An 18,340-nucleotide genomic window follows, 5' to 3' on the forward strand; every position below is an offset into this window, starting at 1 on the left:
ACATTTTTTAATTGTGTTAAAAAATAGAGTGCAGTAATGCAAAAACTTAAAATTAACACAATACACTTAACAAAAATACAACAATTTGTGAGAAATACACGTTTTGAAAACGCATCTTCTTACTCTAAAACGTCTACTACATTTTCGTGGTTCTCCGGGACAAGCTCTTCGACAATTGCTGCTTGGCTCACGTCCATTGAAGGCTGGAGAAATAAGCCAGCTGTTCCAAATATGCATACCAGTATAAATACCCACAGGAATATGCGATCGATGACCATACCGACATATTTCCAATCGTTTTCGATCTAATTTATCGAAAATTAAAACAACGTTGTTTAATTAATTAGCGTTTGTGCTTAGGTAAAATGACGAATGACAAAGCAAAATCTTTATCTAACGTTTTGTTTTATAACTTCATGCCTAAACCAATCTTGGTCATAAACAGAATAAGTTTAAACTAAGTTAAAATAAATCTTACTGCGCTGGCTTCGTCCTCTGCTTTTAAAGTTTTTGCAATATACGTCACCCCTTCAATAGCCTTTTTTATGTCCAATGGAAGTTTTTGGTAATCAGATTCAGATTCTTTCAGTTTTCTTTTTGTTTCGTTGTTTGCTTTTAAATGTTTGCATTTCTGAAGAAGTTTTATATATCGTGTTAAAATATTCTCTAAGAAAAAACAAAAGCATAAGTTTTTATAATACGACCTTTGTTTTCGCTTTATTAACATCTTGCCCCCATGTTACATGTAAATCTTTTTTGTCAGAAACTCTACTTTCCTCTGTTGGTATCTCATTTTCTTTAAACCTGGGTCTTTTCATTAACATAACCTAATAAGTTTTTATATTTAAATTATTTTGGTAATTGTCCAAAAGTGTTATTGTTATACGTTTATATGATATCAAACCTTTGGTAGTATTTCCAAAAAAACGCGTTGTACCCAGTTTGGCATTACATGCGTATTTTCCGACCTGTAGTGAACATTAAGAACCAACACAGTAATAATGATTGACAACGTAACGAAAATCATCGTAAATAGAAGATATTGGCCGATCAACGGAATAACTAGTGACGTCGACGGAATAATTTCGGTGATGACCAACAAGAAAACCTTAGAAATGTTATACTTTAATACAGTTTCGAATCTTATTTAATAAAATCAAATATATGTATACCGTCAAGGATAGAAGGACTGATATGCACAACGTTATTTTTTCACCACAATCAGATGGAAGATAAAACACAAGTAAAGATAAAAACGAGATGAGAAGACATGGGATTATCAGATTGACTGTGTAAAATAAGGGAAGTCGACGAATGTGAAATGAATAAGTTATGTCTGGATAAATCTCTGGGCAGCAGTTGTACTTTCTTTCGTGCCTGAATATAAAATATTATTTTTTAACTTTTTTGTAACGTTTAAAATTAAAAACAGCTTTTTACCTATAACCAAGTACATCTAGTACTTCCCATTCGCCACTTTCCCAATACTCTTTCATGTTTGCTTCGTTGCCAGGAAAGACAAGATTAACACGTGCCTTATCGTATGTCCACGAACCAAATTTCATTGTACAATTCTATTAAAAAGTATTAAGTCGAAATTCTTTGTATAGTTCAATATAAAAGGTTTGCTTACCTGGGTGTCAAATGGAAAATAAGTAACATCTATGCTACACGAACTTCTAAAAATGGCGGGTGGCATCCATGACACATTACCATCATACGAAACAATAGCTTTAGTATCATGATCCACTTTGAATCGTCCCACGGCTCTGTATAACAATAAGTTTAACTTGCAATGCTTTTTGCTAGTATAAATTTACTCTTTATTGTGACTTATTTTGTACGTGTTGTAAAGCACGATATCAGGTTTCCAAATATTTTCTGAGGGTATTCGCATTTGCTCAACTCCACCATAGTCACTTGGTTTCCACTTTAACTTGTGGTCGTTCCAATCTTGTTTTAGCCAAAGATTGGTCATCATTATCTGATTAATTTCGTCCTATAGTATAATTAAATTTAAAATTTTTTGTAACAACAACTTATGTTACAGTAAAATTAAGAGCTCGCGCAATGCAATTAAAAGCAGCCTAAAACTAACTCTTTAAATGGCCACGTATATTTGTTTGTAATACATAGAACATTTAATAATAATTATATTAAATTTAACTACCACTTTAACAAGCTGTGAAACAAATAGTTCAAATTCAACAACTACGCTTTCATTGCTGTTTGCCACCGGTCGAATCCAGTTTGTATAATTACTCAACAACTTTGTGTATAAGTCTTCTTCGTGTTTCGATGAAAAACAACCTAAATTTTTATAACAATGGTTAAAAGTGTTTAAAGTTTAAATGATAAAACAACTTGTTGTGACATTTTTTTTTCTTTTAAACTTAATAAGGGTTAATTTTATGCTAATCACCTGAAAAACCGAGCAAACTAGTTAGAAAAATTGCTTCGATAAAATTTAAAATCCTGCACATTTTCTCTTATTTAGCTCTGAAGATATTTTTTAAACCTATTAACTTTAAATTTTGTTTTTTCTTACTGTGAATACTTCTATAAATAAAATAATCATCTCACATTTCTGTATCGATTTTGATTCAAAGGCGTTAAAAACAAAAAGTAATTAAGCGATGGCTTTTGTGAGCTTTCTATCGATTTAGTGCCATTGCATTAGTCAATTTTGATATAGCAAGTGTGATATAATTTACAAAGTTAAAACACGTTAATGAAACACTTAATTTGAATTTTATTTGTTACATAAAAATTTACATAATTTTTAAAGATATTGAGGATAAATCCAATCTTTTTATTAAAAGTATGTGATTTTGTGATGTCATAGTCTGCGTAAAATTGTTTTATAATTTGTTCGTGCATTGAAGGCTTGAATAGCAAGCAAAAAAAAATAAAAATTTTTTGTACAGCAGGTGATAATATAGAATTAATATTAATTTTTTAATACAGAATAGTTTTAGGCTAAGTGTTATGTAAACAAATTTTATATCACTACTTTAATAATACACTAAAAACTATGTTTTTTCTAATGAATAGAGTTCTTTAATTTTAATAAAGAAATGTAAGTTTGTAAAGTTAATTTGCAAAAACAACTTAAGCCTAATTTAACAAATAATGGACAACTCCATTACAAACCTTAGCAAGTTTTAAGATTACAAGCAAAAAGACAAATAAAAAACCGAAAAACTACAAAAACAATAAAAAAAACTAAAATTACCAAGATGTCTGAAATGCCGATTTGGAAGAGATTTTTGGAAAATTTTAAGGAAAAACTTAAAACAGCATACACTGTAACAGAAACAGTTGGAAAATTACTTTTTCAGACTTTAATTATTGTTTTACTTATATTTTTGTTTTCTTTTACGGCTATAGAAATGATGATTGGAGCTATAGGAATGATACCACATTAAAATAACTGAAAATTCGATTTCAAATCTGTTAAATTTTAGTTAAATTTATAATAAAGTGTCAAAAAGCATTATTTGTTTGTTTACGTTGCCAATCTTGGCATAGTTTAACGAATGTGAATTTTTGTTAATGTAATTTATTACTTTTTTATTTAGTTGAAAAACATTAAGAGTATTAAGCTTTTATTTAACATAATGCTTATTAAACAGTTTGTTATGACCTTTCTTGGGGCATTTTTTGGTACGTTTTTAGCCTATTTTGCAAATGAAAGAACAGCGGTTCCGGCCATTGTATATCACGACCGCTGCATTTATAACAAGCATATAAATTTAGCAATGGTTCAACGTCAAGCAGAACAGAAGGCGATACGAACTGTTACCCGCAAAATGTTAATATCTAAAGGCCAAGAAATCAAAGATGTAAATCCTAAATGCCAATCTACGGAAATTAAGCAAAAACCCTCCCCAAGAAAATCACAGTTTAACCATTTTCAGAAAATTGTCAAGACAAAACTTTTTAAAAATAGTTTTATCCTAACTTTAAACAATTCCAATTCCGTATTTCCGACAAAACAAAATACTGGTTGCAGTTGCATTGTTTGGCATAAAAATATTACGCCTGAAAATCAAAATACTTTTAGCCATAACTTTGTACATAATATAACTGATTATGGAAACATATTTAACGTTTCGAAAAAAGAACGTGTTCAACCTCATCTAAATATTAACAAAACAAAAACTATTTTTAACGAAACATCACATTTTACAAAGGTCAAGAATAAAACTAAGCACAACAAAAACAAAACTGCTTCTTTTTTACACCACGATCACATCGAGTGTTTGGATGCAAGACTTGAAGAAGAATGCGCAGATATTACAATGGCATTTAGTTATTTGTTGACGGGCAAACAAGAAATTCTAACAACAACACAGGCTTGTATAATATTAAAGAATTGGGCTTTAAAATCCATTACTTTTAAGGGCAATAGTTTTAAAACAAATGGACAAGAAAAAATGAAATGCAGTGCCTCGTATAAAAATAGAGCAATTTCGTGTTTGCTGCTTGTAAACTTTCCTTTTCACTTGATAGCGCTATGTGCACACTACATGTTTTTGATCTATTTGGCCTCTAGCTCTGTTTGCTTGAATAGAAAAAATTCGCTTGAATAGAAGTTGCAGTTGCTTGTTAGGCAGTTTAAAACTTATACTGCTATTGCTTAAAATAAAAATAAAATTGTATTAACTGTGTGCCATAAGGTATATAAGAAAATGTTTTTTTTATATCGTACATTTTCTGAATATTCGTTTATGCCCTGTTGACATGGCTGCTAAACCAAATTCACCAAGCTCAAGCGATATTGAAATGGCGTGCAGTACAGGCAGTAGGCGGCGCTTTTATTTATAACACTTTTTCACAATAAAAATTTTGTTATCACACATTTTTGGTTTAATTTTTTGTTAAATTAATTGTTTTTTGTTAAATTTTTAGGGTTTTAAACAAGCGTTGGATGTAGATTATGTTAACCAGTGTTATAAATAAGTTTTGCATATGTGTAGCTGCAGAATGGTTTTGGGTGACCTGATTTTGCTGATTGTAACAAATGTTAGAAAAATAAAAACAATAAAGCTCATTGTTTAGATGGTAAGTTTTTGTTGTTATTACTTCATTTAAATTCAATGAAACTAATATATATTTCAAAAGCATACTTGCTGACTTGTGAATTATATAATTAATTTGTATAAAATTTTATATTTATTTTATAGAAAAAGTTTTTAACTAACTTGTATAGATATTCATGCATTTAAATACAAATTATTTTACGTGTTTAAAGTATTTATGTTACACTGTCACATTTGTATAAAAACCAACCACAAATAATAAGGGTATCGTACAACTTAACACAGCGTGGCATTGACATTTAAGCACTTAGAATTGTTTTTAAATTGTGGTCATTGATTTCAAAATATTTTCTGTCCAGGTTTTACGGGTATTTATAGGTAATACCAAAACCTTTTAAAATTTTATTTTTTTACAAATATTTGTCTTGCACATAAACAAAGCATTAACATTTTTTTCTATGAAGTTATTTAAATTTATTTGCAGTCATCTTTTTAATTAGTTTTTGTGATTTTTTTAGCGTGCAACAATATTTACAAAACAATGACGAAAAACTAAACTTGCAGTTCAAGTGTAGAGCACTTAATCTTGCACGGACATTGCAATCTCGCACAGACATTGCAATTTCGCACAGACATTGCAAGTACGTATACAATTAAAAGTTATAATACAATTGTTAAGTATTATAGGTTTTTAAATTTAATTATAAATAAATTTCTTAATGATCTGTTTTCGAATAGTTGAATTCAGTAGTTTTTGCTTGAAAGTATTTTTTTAATTGATTTCTTGTAAAAAGAATCCCATTCACTAAATTTTTTCTTTCAAATTAAACGGGCTAAAAATAGTTTTTAATTTCAATGCCGATTCTCTAACAATTCCCCGACATATTAAGTTTCTTATTTATTTATAGGTGCTATTCGAATCACTTGGGAAAATCGCACAATTTAGAAGACCCAATTGAGTTGTCACTTGTGGTAATAGCAAACATTTACTTGCGACTGTAAGTAAAACAACTATTTAAAGTTTATGTTGAATAACGCTTATATGTTTGTAAAACGCTTAAACTAAATTTACAGACAAACGAGGTGTAAACTAAGTTTAAATTATCTTGTTTTGTATTTGAATCTAATACAAAACATTCAGTCTAATTAAATATTTTTACCTTTTGAGCGTGTAAGTTTATGTTAAACGATTTTAAATATTTTTAGGTTTACAGACTTAAGGACTGTTTACCTTTCAACGAAGAATAAAATACCCCTTAAATAAGTTTAACTTAGTTTTTTTGCTATTTTTAAAAACAAATTAAAAAAGCACAATGTTTGTGGTACCCTGGCATTTTATTTTATTTTTCGGAACTAAACAAGTTTCTAAAAACTTAACTTTAAATTAAAATTAAGTTTTTATAAGTCTTTAATGAATATTTTTTAAAGGTTTGCCAGCTGAATTACGAGTTTTTATCATGAATAACAAATAAACAAAATGGATGCCAAAATAAATTAGGTATATATATATATTATTTTATTTTCAACGTTTTTAACTTTTATTCTTTTTATTTAAGTAAGATGCAAAGAAAAGGAAAAAAAATACTTACTTCTTATTTTAAGTTAAATATTTTTAAATAATTTATTTCGCCATTTTTTGTATTACTTATTTAGAGTGCATTTTTCAAAAACAATTTACTGAAAGAGAAGTAACGAAAAAAAAAGAACTATGAAACATTATATAGATTTTGCAGTTTTCTCGATTAAGGTTCTGTTTATTATAAGGTAAATTTAAAAAAAAAACTTAATTAATTGTCTTTAAGTATATACAATTTTTCACAACTAACCAACTAGATAAATTACTTATAACTCGTAAATTAAAAGAGCAAATGCCCGCTATTAAAATATATGCTGCTGAGTACTTTAGTAAATCAGTATAATAACTAGCTAATAAAGTGTTTTTAAATCTTTGTAATTAATTTTATATTTTAAAACCAAACAATTTTAATTTTAGTTTTAAAAATCAAAAAATATTGAAAACACATTTTTATTGTGTTATATCTAGAATAAGTGCAAATATCAAAATTTCTAAAAAAAACACAAACTTATAAACAAACAAAAAAGGAAATATAATTGGGTATGTTACTTTTAGATTTGCGCAAACTATTAAAATTTGATAACTAAGTTTTAAATAGTTATAAAATTTTAATGGTACATACACAAACAAGCTAATGCTAAGAGAAAAACAAACAAAAATAACCTCAGGGCTTCTACATGCATTTAAGTACATTTAGCCTTAAAATCGTTTTTAGCTTAATCCACCCGATTTCGTTGACTGATTTTAGTTTTACGGTAAACCATTTTAGTAGGCTTATTCAAATTTTCATAAACTTTGACATTCTTTGAAAATCTCTCATTGGACGTTATTAAAATTTACCTTTTTTTAATTGAATTTTTAGAGACGAATTGGTGTAGAATAGGATTGGTAGAAAATGTTAAATAATATTGTTTACGGTAAAGATATCTCGGTAATCCCATTGATTATTAGATTTATTATTCCGCGTTGTATCGTTTTTCTCCACACAAAACCCATATAATCCCACACTAAACCCCTATAATATGTTAAACATCTAGGTTTAACTTTCAAACGAACGTGTAATCAAATGTTATTTTATGATAAACAAGTATAACTTGTTCGACAACATTGTAAAGAATATATGGGAAACTTTATATGCGGTGTAAAAGTGAAATTTGATAAGTTCGTCTTTAAAACATTTTCGTAAGAACGTCAAGAACGCCGCTTTGATGTAATACAACACCAATATTTAAAAAACTTTTGTTAAACGTTAACAAATTTGTAAAACATGAGTGTAAATTTGTTGATTGGTAACAAAAACACGTTTTAATTGCAAAAATTGCGAAAAAAGTTTTCAAATATATACATTTAATTTGGTCAATTTAAATATTTAAAGCCAAATAGTGTTAAGAGTAGTTAATAATTTTTTAAACAGATTGTTTTACCGTGACGGGCTTAGTTTTAATATTTCCTAATTAACCCCAATTACTTCCAAAGTTAAGGTTTACGCTTAGGTTCAACAAATGTAATTTTTCATGTAGCTCACGAAAATGCTCACTTGGGACATCTTGCGGCATGTTATTTTTTGCAGCGCATTTCGCAATCCAACTTTATCGCATAATACCCTTTTTTATCATTAAAAGCAATCAATTTTTATGTGAATATTATTATTTCTGCGTAATTTAAATGCACAGGCATAATTTGCTAGATTTGTGAATTAATTTTTTGTTTTACAGATTGACGTAAAAAAGGATATCACGTTTGTGTAACGAACAAACAAAGAAGTAAGAATTAATAAAGCATGTAATTAAGGTAAGTATAAACATTTAAATATTACAATTTTTTATTTTATTTCCTCCATTTTTTAATCTTTTAACGTTTCTTTGATTTTGAATCGTTTTCTGTTACTTTTTCTGTTGAAATAATTTGTTTTATTTTCTTTTTTTGATTTTAAATCTTTATTTTATTTTTAAAATTTAAATTTGATTATATTTCGTGTTGTTAAACTGGTGTTTTCTAATTTACGTTTTTATCATTTTCCGCTCCCGCGCTTTTGTTTTATGGCGCGAAAAAAAAACACGTGACTTTGTGTTCACCACGTTTCTATCTTATTTAACACGCCTTACTGTTTCTATGAAAACTAACAGTATTTTAATTTAATTCAAACATTTCTATATCGTTATTATTTAGTATCATCGAAATCCGTAACTTTTGGTGGATCACGTAAAAAACGTCATTTTTGGCACAAGTCATCCGTAAATTCTCAACATTTTGACAAGCAAACATCTTTCTCCTGCGTTAACTCAAGTAATGGTAAGTCAAACACAAGATTTTTTTATCACAGTGAGTGTGCAAATAATGTGGTAAATTAAAAAAATATAAAGTGTTTTTATACGTTGTGCTTCACAGTGAGTTAATGTTAAATTAATCACATACTTTTGATCACTCCTCTGTGAAGTATTTAGATTTTTTTGAAAAAAAATTTTATACACTAAAATTATAAGTCACAGATGGCCATATTGCTGTAGGGGTAATGTAAAGGTGGTGTGAATCTTCACATGTGGTCCAGAGTTCAATTCCCAGTACTTCCATGTTATTGCATTTTTTTAATTTTGGTGATCAGTTTTGTTAGTTAAAAATCTTTTAATAATTTTTTTGTTTATCAGGCTGAAGTGGAAATGTCTTCCAACTGTTTCTTTACATTTTTACATATTGGAAACAATGGTGAGTGTTGTTAGTTATTAGACAACATAATTTATAAAGCTAAACAGCAAAAAAATTAATAAAAACTTAAACAGCAAAAAAATTTAAAAAACTATTTTTAATAGTGCACAAAACTGTTTTTTTTAATAGTGAACAATTTGATTTTAAAATTTATATATTACTTCTTTTTAACACAATCATAAATCTAAATTGTTTTAATATTTTAACTCATAAAATAGAATTAAATAAAAAACATTGCATAAATTAAAACATTTACCAAACAATACTAACAAATCTTAAAATTTCACAATACCGAAAGTCAAACTTTATAAATTTTCCTTTGTTTCTAGTTTATCTATATGTGCGTTATGACCTCGATAAAAACATAGTTTATCATGGAGGTTTTATCGATGGTGATTGTCTTTTACCAGAATTTTGTGGACCAGTTCAACCAAGAGTGTAGTGATATTTTATCTGTCCAACTCAAATAATGGTGCTAAAAGATCCACTTCAGGATTGTTCATTGCTGTACCTCAGTTGTTGTTAACAAGATGGTGCTGCGAAATCAAAATTTAGCAATTTTTTTAATAAATCTGATCACTTTTGTTTCGAGAACTGATATATTCAATATATTCGATTATGTCATTGTAAAAACTTAACATATGTTTACAGTATTTGAGAAATGTGGTACTATGTGTAGAAAATAAGTAACAATTTAACTCTAGTTAATTTATTACCAAGTGTTTAATATGAGCATTTAATTGACTTAAAACTTTTTTTGTGATTGTATTGTTTTTTGTTGTTAGAAGAAAATTTGTCCTTAACAAATATATTGCTCAATCAATTCGAGTTTTTACTATTGTTTAATAAATTCTAAAGAGTACTTTTATTATAAAAAACAATAAACTATACTGAAAAATCTGAAAAATTCGGCCATTTTTTTAGTAAGTCAGAATTACCAGCCATTTTTTTCTATTTTGCACGTGCAAACGTAACCATATTTTTTCTCCCAACCAGACAAGTGGTTTAGAGAGAAAAAATCCATGCAACTAACTTACGTCAAACAAGCCCGATCTGCCACTGTCAGCCAATTGTTTATTTTTAACCAACGGAAATTGGAACGAACCGCGTTTAGACATAATCACAGTGCAAAGATTTCTAAAACCTGTTTTCATTTATTTAACCAAAACCAAGTAAATTATTGCAAACGTTTAGAGCTTTCAAGTTTCTATATAAAATATATTGCTAGAAATATGGGCGGAAATGCAACAAAAGATCCCAAAGATGAAATTGTCGAGGCCTATGCCTGTAAAGTAAATGAAATGAAAGATGGAGAAATGAGAGAAATTGTCGTTGGCAGTGGTAAAGCATTACTGGTTCGATCACAAGGAGAATACAGTGCAATTGGTCACAAATGCACACATTATGGTGCACCATTGGTCAAAGGAGCTTTAAGAAATGGAATGGTACGATGTCCATGGCACGGGGCTTGTTTTAATGTTAAAACTGGTGACATTGAAGATTACCCAGGATTGGATTGTGTCCCTAAACATGAAATCAGGATTGAAGAGGGAGATAAAGTGATGATTCGTGCTACAAAGTCATCGTTGGCGAGCTACAAGCGGTACAAACCAATGGTACAAACACAGGATGAAACTGGACCACATATTCTTATCATAGGAGGTGGACCAGCATCTGTTACCTGCGCTGAAACATTAAGGCAGAAATCTTTTATGGGAAGAATTACAATTGCAACGGCAGAAAATCATCTACCCTATGACAGGTTTGTAAATTAGTATATATAAATTTAATGATTTTACTTTGTTTATGTATTTCAAAAAGTTGTAATATTATTTCTTGTTCATATAGGACTAAGCTAAGCAAGGCAATGGATGTTAAGGCTGAGGCAATTTATTTGCGGCCACGAGAATTTTATGAAGCAGTCAACATTAACATCATCCTGAATAAAGTAGCAACAGGAATTAACACTACCAATCAGGTTGTATCTTTTGCAGATGGTGATGAAATGAATTACGACAAACTCATGATTGCAACAGGTGGGGGTTTTTTAATATGTTTTGTGTATTTTTTTGTAATATAAAAAAATTTTAATAGTCATGTGAATACACGAAGTTTTCGAGTTGATTTTTTAAGGTAAAAGTTAGGAATCTTAAAATGACCTTAAGTTGAGTACCATTTGCATGAAAAATGCTTACCATATATGAATTAACAGAGAGATATATACCGAAAGAAGAACTCTGTAAATTGTAATTAACGTTGTTTTATGTTCATTATTTAACATACATAACCCAACTTAACATATTATTCAAAAAAAGGTGGACATCCTAGGACATTACCAATCCCTGGGTGGGACTTGAAGAACGTATTTGTGCTTCGTACACCAGAAGATGCCAACGCTATACTTAACATTGCAAAAGAAAGCAAAGTTGTTGTTTGTGGTGCTAGTTTTATCGGAATGGAAGTGGCTTCATCATTGGTATCAAAAGCAAGCGAAGTTAGCGTGTGCGAGTTTTTTAGTGTCCCATTTGAAAGAATTTTGGGATTAGAGGTAAATAATATTTCTTTGTTGAAACAGGATATAAAATATTACAGTTATTTTATTTTTTATTGTTAATAAAATTATAATAATTTTAAGTAAGTTCATACAAATTCAATAGGCCTATACAAAAACTTTACTCTTTCCCTTTTTATTAATTTTTATTTAATGCTTAGAATATAACTTGTAATTTACTAAAACTTTGGTATTGTTAGTAAATTTTTAAACAAAGATAAATAATAACTAATTCAGTTCCATCGTAACAGTATCATGTTTAGAGTTTTCTTTTTTTTTTATAAACTTAAATGTTAAAAATAGGTTGGACGATACTTGCAAGGATTGCATGAAACAAAGGGTGTGAAGTTTTTCATGAATGCATCGATGGTAGAACTACAAGGAGATAACGGTGTTTTGCAAAGAGCTGTGTTAAAAGATGGCTCTATATTAGAAGTAAGTGATTTTGTGTTACACTATATCAATATTAACACTGATTAGGTGGAAATGTGTATATCATTGTTTAGTAACCTGATTTATAAATGGTCTGGGCAAATATATTTTCGACCTAAATAAACAAATTGTTTAGATAATATCTGTGTTTAGAGCTATAGAAGTTGCAATTTTAATTTTTGTTTGGTTTATTATTTCTAGGAAATCAAGCCGCTAACGCTTAATTGTATTTCATAGTAAAATAGTCTGCATTTGTTAAACTGTTTTAATTAGGCTTTGAAAATATTTGTTATATATAATATGTTTTAGGAAGGATAAGCTTAATTACTTTTAATATTGAAATGACACAATTTCCTGTGTATTAGTGACTGATGTTATTTTCATGACAACTTAAAAGTTATTTCTAATTGCAGAACTTTTGGCTATTTCTATAAAACCATCATTTTATAAATTAAAACCAATATTTGAATTTAAAATTTGTATCTGGGTCCAAGTAATTAAATTATTATTTTAAACAACGGACTTTACCTTTAGGGCACTTACTAAAGCATAAAACTGTGTAAAAATAAACATTCAATCGTGATGTACTTTTTTTAAATTTGGGCAGTTCTCAGAACCTGCTAATACAGATAGATTCCTTAGTAAAGTATACAAAAACAATGTTTAAAATTGTGCAACTAAACAATATAAAAAAACTACTATTTAAATTAAATTGCTAAAAACTTTACTTTTTTAATTAAAAACTTTACGTTTTTAATTGTTTTAATTTTTTTATTAAACTTTTTGCTAGGCTGATATTGTTATTGCTGGCGTTGGTGTTATCCCTTCTACCGAATTTTTAAAAGACAGCGGATTTTCGATGACCAGCCATGGTTTTGTAAATGTTGATCGCCACATGAGGGTTAAAAAATCTGGAAGCGAATCTGGTGAAGTATTTGAAAACATTTACGTTGCTGGTGATATTGCCATGTATCCACAACGGTAAATTTATTTTAATTTTTTAAAGTTTTTATTGGTAAAAATTGTCTAGTCAAGTTTTTAGACTAATATAAATGTCTATAAAATAAAAAAATCCTATTTTAAATTTGCATATGATTGTATACACAAACAGTTCAAAAGATAGTTAATTAAATTCTTGTTATTGTTATTGTTAATGTGATATGACTCAATGAATTAATCTTTTTGTGTAATTTTAAATAAAAAATCCACCAAATTAGTTTTTTAACGTCCATAATTTTTACACTGTTAAATGCACTGTTTAGATTTTTAAACTGCAAACTTCTTGTGATTCAATATTAATGGTGTATCAATATTTAATGATAGGTTGTATTTATTATTTACTTCTACATTGACTCTGGATGTTAACTTTAATTTTTATAGTTTACGTGATTATCAGCCTTCTAATATTCAACATTGGCAGATGGCACATTATCATGGCACAGCAGTTGGTACTAACATGGTGGTAAGTTCAGATGAATTACTCACAGTTGATTCCATTCCCTTCTTTTGGACACAGCAATATGGAAAGAGCCTTAGATATACAGGTCAGTTAATATGTAACCTTAACATGTTATTGCTTTCTGTGTTTGTTTCGTAGTAGTTTTCTATATAAACCCTAAGATGGTACGAAGATATTTAAAATTTTGATGACATATTGTTTAGGTTATGGCGTTGGTTATGATGATATTGTTACCATTGGCGATGTGTCTGCCGGAAAATTCTGTGCCTACTACACTGCGGGCGAAAAAGTTGTTGCCTTAGCAACCATGAACATGGATCCTACAGCCGCCGACTTCGCACAGAGACTAAAATCGGGAGAAGTTGTGAAAAAATGTGATGTAAAAGAGGAATAAGTTGAAGTGGCAAGTATTAGAGTTCTGATTTTTGTTTTGTAATTATAGTTCCAAACTTGAACACCTATTTTTTATGTAATTTCAGATTATGTTATTTGTATATTGAAGAAACAATGCTTTTGTTATTATTTTTTTTGTACTGATGATTTATCAATTATTTAAATTTTTGTGAAGTTTCAGATTGTTGCTTTATTGTTTCCCGTGATGTTATATGTCTATATAAAAGTAATTTAAACATTTAAATACTTAAATTTGTGCAGTTGCAATGTCTTCAGCGTGTTTAAGGAGAAGTAGTATTTAAACAACTAATCAATTTAAAACTTTATCATTAACTACCTTCGCAAGATTACTACCGATTTTAATAAGTTGTTTAATAATGTTTAAACAATTATTGCAATATGTTGAAATTCGGCTTGTGATTTTTTTGTGAATAATAGAGATTTAGTTAAAAATAAATTAAAATACATTTAATTATTTAAGTTAAAAGCCTTTTTTTATTTAGAAATTTTAGTTTATTGTTAAATGTTTAGCGGGTTATTAAAGGAGCACTGGATGACTATATTGATGTATTAGTTTTGTCAATGAATTGGCTTTTAGTACATTAGGTTACTGTAGAAATTACATTTAGTAGTAACAAACCACAAATTCTACAAACAACAACAAAATACTTATTGTTGTTGGTAAACAATTACTTATTGACCCACTATTACCCCTGGGTAATGCTTCTCTCCAACCCAATATTAACTTTTTTCTCATCTTTTTAACGAGTTCAGCATATGAGGCGTTGTCAGCCTGGTTAAACGATTCTTCTGGGTCTATGTCGTGAATGTAAAGCTCACACTTGAAAATTATGTGGGTAAAATCGAATCCACTCGGTATAGCGATGTGACTTGGTTCTTATTGAGTATCCCATAATATTTATTTCCTCCCTAGTGTTTGGCGAATCACTATCTCTTTGAGGGTCGGGAGAAGGCCTAGGATACTGGCTAAATGCTGCAGTCCAGTTGATTTTTTCGTCTGTTAAAACAAAATTGTCAAGACTTTTTTAATAAGCTTAAACATAATTATGAAAATAAGCATTTTAAGCAAAACTATAACGCGTTAAATAATCTCGTAATTTATTTTTTTTTTAAATGTTAAAAAATTATATAAAAAAATTTCCATTTTAAGTTTGCTACACTTGTGTTATATGCTTTTAGCTAAAATTCTGTAGCAGTTTGTAAAATTTTATTTTTGTGTATTTGCTTTATTTAAGTACTTACATAATAGTTCTATATGTACAGCCTTTTGTTTAAATTTGTTTAACAAGTTTGTGTTTAACATAAAACATAATCACAGGCTTTAAAATTAATTTATGTCACTAGTTTCCTGTAACATTGGCTAAATTTAATATTGGTAAATATTAAATTTATTGGTAATAAAAGTGTACTTGGGATTAAGCCTGTGCAAAGTTTACAAGTCGCAATTTGTTATTCTGTACCTTTGCATTCGTTTTCTTTGCTTTTTGCAAACACGCAATCCATAACTGGTTTAAAACTCAAACCTTCCGTACATAATTCAATCTATTAAATACAAAATTTAAACAAATTCTATTTAGTTATTGGTTGTTTAAATTAAAATAGCCCAACGTCTAATTCTATATATAATATATATAAACTACTAATAGAAACAAACAACCAAGCTTGTTACAGGCAATATTTAAACTTATTTTAAATGAAGTATCCGGGCAAGTCATTGGTATTTCAAAGCCAGCTAGGTCGAGTATTGAAGGAAATAAGTCAATCAGCTCGACTAGTTCATCGGTTTGTTTTCCTGTATTGTTTTGTTTTTAGTCAACTTTTTGTTATCCATATAACATTTACTCTAAAATATCATTATTAAACATTGCAAGCGTATATACCGCATTCAATATTTATGTTAAAATTACCTTTGTAGAACGTTTTATTTGGGGGGGGGGGCATAAACACGTTCTGATACGAAAATTTCTTTTCGTCGATAGATAAAAACTTATTATTTGTGAGGCCTGGGACATATACAATGAGGGGAACTTTAGTTATTTTCTCAAAATTAGTACATTTTTCCCATTCAGCGTTTTCTCCCAAACTGTATCCTAATAAACAGAGTGGTAGTAGATGAAAGGTTTTTACAAGATTTTGTTATGTTGAAGTACGGCTTATTTTTGAATGTTAAAATGCAAAATATACCATTATCACTTGTAAAAACAATGATGGTATCGTCTGCGAAACCCCACTCTTCAAGTTGATGTAATATTTCACCTACGATGCTGTCAGCGTAAGACACAGACGCGTAATAATGTTGTCGCAACCTAACCTAGAAATAGTAGTTTTTTATGTAAATTAGCTTTAATAGTTCAGTATATAAAAGCAACATCTCTTTTGGATTTTTATTAATTTTTTACATACTATTTAGCAAATCCTTAGCCGAATATAGCATTCCCTTACTTGAAATTCGTCTGGAATGACCTCAAATGGAAATGTTAGATTATGTCGTCGAATTATGTCGTTATTCTTTTATGTCGTCGAATCTTTTTGGAAAATCCCAAGGCGCATAAGCAACGGGTGGTAATTTATCAGGATATTTTCTATGTTTTGCCAACTTAATTTTGTTAATAGGATAAATGTCCAAAAATCGCCTGGGAAATCTGAAGGGTGCATGTGGTCGAATGACTCCAACAGCCAAAAAGAACGGCTAAAAAAGAGACAATTGCACAAAAAAACTTAATTTTTATAACTGAGTTTTGAATTAAAAAATATATTAAAGGGTTTTTACTTGGATACTTTGATTTTTACTAATTTCCTTTATTATTTGTTTTGCAACTTCGGCACTTTTTGTATCAGCAAGTTCGTCATCGGTCATGGGATCATTGTTAATCGGACACAACATGTCTTCGTACAACTTGTTGGGTGTTTCAGTTCTATTGCAATCCTAATTAATTGCTGAATGAGAAAACAATATAATGTCTTTATTGTTATGAAGCTAGTTAGAAAGAATTTAGTTTTACCTGGGTTAATCCGTACAAGTCGCCATACAAATTATCTGTATAAGGTTTAAATACAGGCTCTGACCATGAGTAAGGAAAGTCATAGTTAAAGTCTGAAATTTCTTCTGTAAAATTTAAAAAAATCTTTTAATCATTACGTTTTATAACTTAACAAATGCGTGATATAACACTTTACCATGGTGAAAAACTTTAGAAATTCCGTACGAAAAGTATCCGTTTTCTTTAAAGTATTGTGGAAGGGTCGTATAATTCCCGGTAGAACTTCTCCAGTACTTATCAAAAGTCCAAATTTGTGTGGTGTCCGGTCGTCGACCAGTCAGAAACGACGTTCTACTTGGGCCACACACACCTTGCTAAAAATAAAAATTGTCATAAAGTTTTCATCACAAAATTTTTACACAAACTATTATGGGATAATATGCTTTTTATACTTGAACATGTGCGTTGTTAAATTGAAAACTATTCGATGCAAACTGATCCAAGTTTGGCGTTAAGGCAGGACCGCCGTAGGTGCCCAAATCTGTTCCGAGGTCATCCGAAATGATTAACAAAACATCTGGATGTTTAGCTGCGTATCCTGTTTGCCATAAAAAATGTTTAAAACTTGTTTGTGGGTATTTTTAACATGTATTCCAGCAGCAAATTTGCTTAAAACTTACCCATTAAATACAGAATCAGAAGATATATTACAGCAGTCGTTTTCATGTTTAACAACTAAAATCCTTGTCTGTGTATCTATAATATAGTAATGTATTTAATTATTTTAAACACATGAATCATAATATTTAAATTCAACTAAAGCCGATACTATTTTAATTTAATAAATTCTAAGCATGTATTTAGCCTATATGCTTTGAAAACGACGTTGTAAAACTTTTGTTCTATGCTTACACTTTGTTTAACAATTTTGAACTTTGTAATGAAATTTGTTTTAACATGGTAAACATTACATACCACAACACAGGTATTAGTAGGTTTGCATTTGTTTTAGGTTTTCTTCAGTTTGTTAAAGTTCTGTATTAAGGTGACACTTGTGCCATGTTAGTTTAAGTAGAACAAACCTCATATTTTGTTAAATCATTTATTTTGGCTAAGCATGTTTGGGTAAACAACCACTGAGTATAGTAGCATTAATATTCTAACTAAACACTATTAAAC

General features: G+C 29.0%; 2 protein-coding genes, 1 long non-coding RNA gene and 1 pseudogene across 4 annotated transcripts; 2 read left to right on the plus strand and 2 right to left on the minus strand.

Moving 5' to 3' along the window:
* Positions 1 to 119: 119 nt before the first annotated feature.
* On the minus strand, positions 120 to 1,996 carry LOC145763942 (neuronal acetylcholine receptor subunit alpha-3-like). Its single transcript, XM_082575500.1, has 8 exons — positions 1,845 to 1,996; positions 1,634 to 1,769; positions 1,441 to 1,574; positions 1,173 to 1,377; positions 905 to 1,108; positions 744 to 827; positions 479 to 631; positions 120 to 305 (listed from the first exon to the last, which is right to left on the minus strand). The coding sequence occupies exons 1-8, from the start codon at positions 1,979 to 1,981 to the stop codon at positions 120 to 122; spliced, it is 1,239 nt and encodes a 412-aa protein (XP_082431626.1). The 5' UTR covers positions 1,982 to 1,996.
* A 2,925-nt stretch (positions 1,997 to 4,921) lies between these two features.
* LOC145763377 (uncharacterized) lies at positions 4,922 to 10,051 on the plus strand. Of its 2 annotated transcripts, none has more exons than XR_014288415.1 (9): positions 4,922 to 5,067; positions 5,564 to 5,686; positions 5,954 to 6,043; positions 6,252 to 6,543; positions 6,699 to 6,809; positions 8,337 to 8,412; positions 8,791 to 8,913; positions 9,267 to 9,324; positions 9,654 to 10,051. It is a non-coding gene; the product is annotated as an uncharacterized LOC145763377 (long non-coding RNA). The 2 variants fall into 2 exon arrangements; XR_014288416.1 differs by having other exon boundaries at positions 6,474 to 6,543.
* A 291-nt stretch (positions 10,052 to 10,342) lies between these two features.
* LOC145750734 (apoptosis-inducing factor 3-like) lies at positions 10,343 to 14,657 on the plus strand. Its single transcript, XM_082566820.1, has 7 exons — positions 10,343 to 11,086; positions 11,173 to 11,360; positions 11,640 to 11,872; positions 12,179 to 12,310; positions 13,098 to 13,288; positions 13,688 to 13,851; positions 13,970 to 14,657. The coding sequence occupies exons 1-7, from the start codon at positions 10,347 to 10,349 to the stop codon at positions 14,158 to 14,160; spliced, it is 1,839 nt and encodes a 612-aa protein (XP_082422946.1). The 5' UTR covers positions 10,343 to 10,346; the 3' UTR covers positions 14,161 to 14,657.
* A 61-nt stretch (positions 14,658 to 14,718) lies between these two features.
* Positions 14,719 to 17,845, minus strand: LOC145763953 (iduronate 2-sulfatase-like; annotated as a pseudogene).
* Positions 17,846 to 18,340: the final 495 nt, after the last annotated feature.

This window comes from Corella eumyota, chromosome 1, assembly GCF_963082875.1.
Source record: "Corella eumyota chromosome 1, kaCorEumy4.1, whole genome shotgun sequence".
NCBI lineage: Eukaryota > Metazoa > Chordata > Ascidiacea > Phlebobranchia > Corellidae > Corella > Corella eumyota.

What these genes read in the sequence shown, in the direction of transcription:
- LOC145750734 (XM_082566820.1), top strand. Translation starts at nt 10,347, where the DNA reads ATGCAACTAACTTACGTCAAACAAGCCCGATCTGCCACTGTCAGCCAA. An exon ending in CAAACTCATGATTGCAACAG is followed by an intron (nt 11,361 to 11,639) that starts GTGGGGGTTTTT and finishes ATTCAAAAAAAG; the next exon opens with GTGGACATCCTAGGACATTA. An exon ending in AAAGAGCCTTAGATATACAG is followed by an intron (nt 13,852 to 13,969) that starts GTCAGTTAATAT and finishes CATATTGTTTAG; the next exon opens with GTTATGGCGTTGGTTATGAT.
- LOC145763942 (XM_082575500.1), bottom strand. Translation starts at nt 1,981, where the DNA reads ATGATGACCAATCTTTGGCTAAAACAAGATTGGAACGACCACAAGTTA. An exon ending in GATATCGTGCTTTACAACAC is followed by an intron (nt 1,770 to 1,844) that starts GTACAAAATAAG and finishes ATTGTTATACAG; the next exon opens with AGCCGTGGGACGATTCAAAG. An exon ending in ATTTTCCATTTGACACCCAG is followed by an intron (nt 1,575 to 1,633) that starts GTAAGCAAACCT and finishes ACTTTTTAATAG; the next exon opens with AATTGTACAATGAAATTTGG.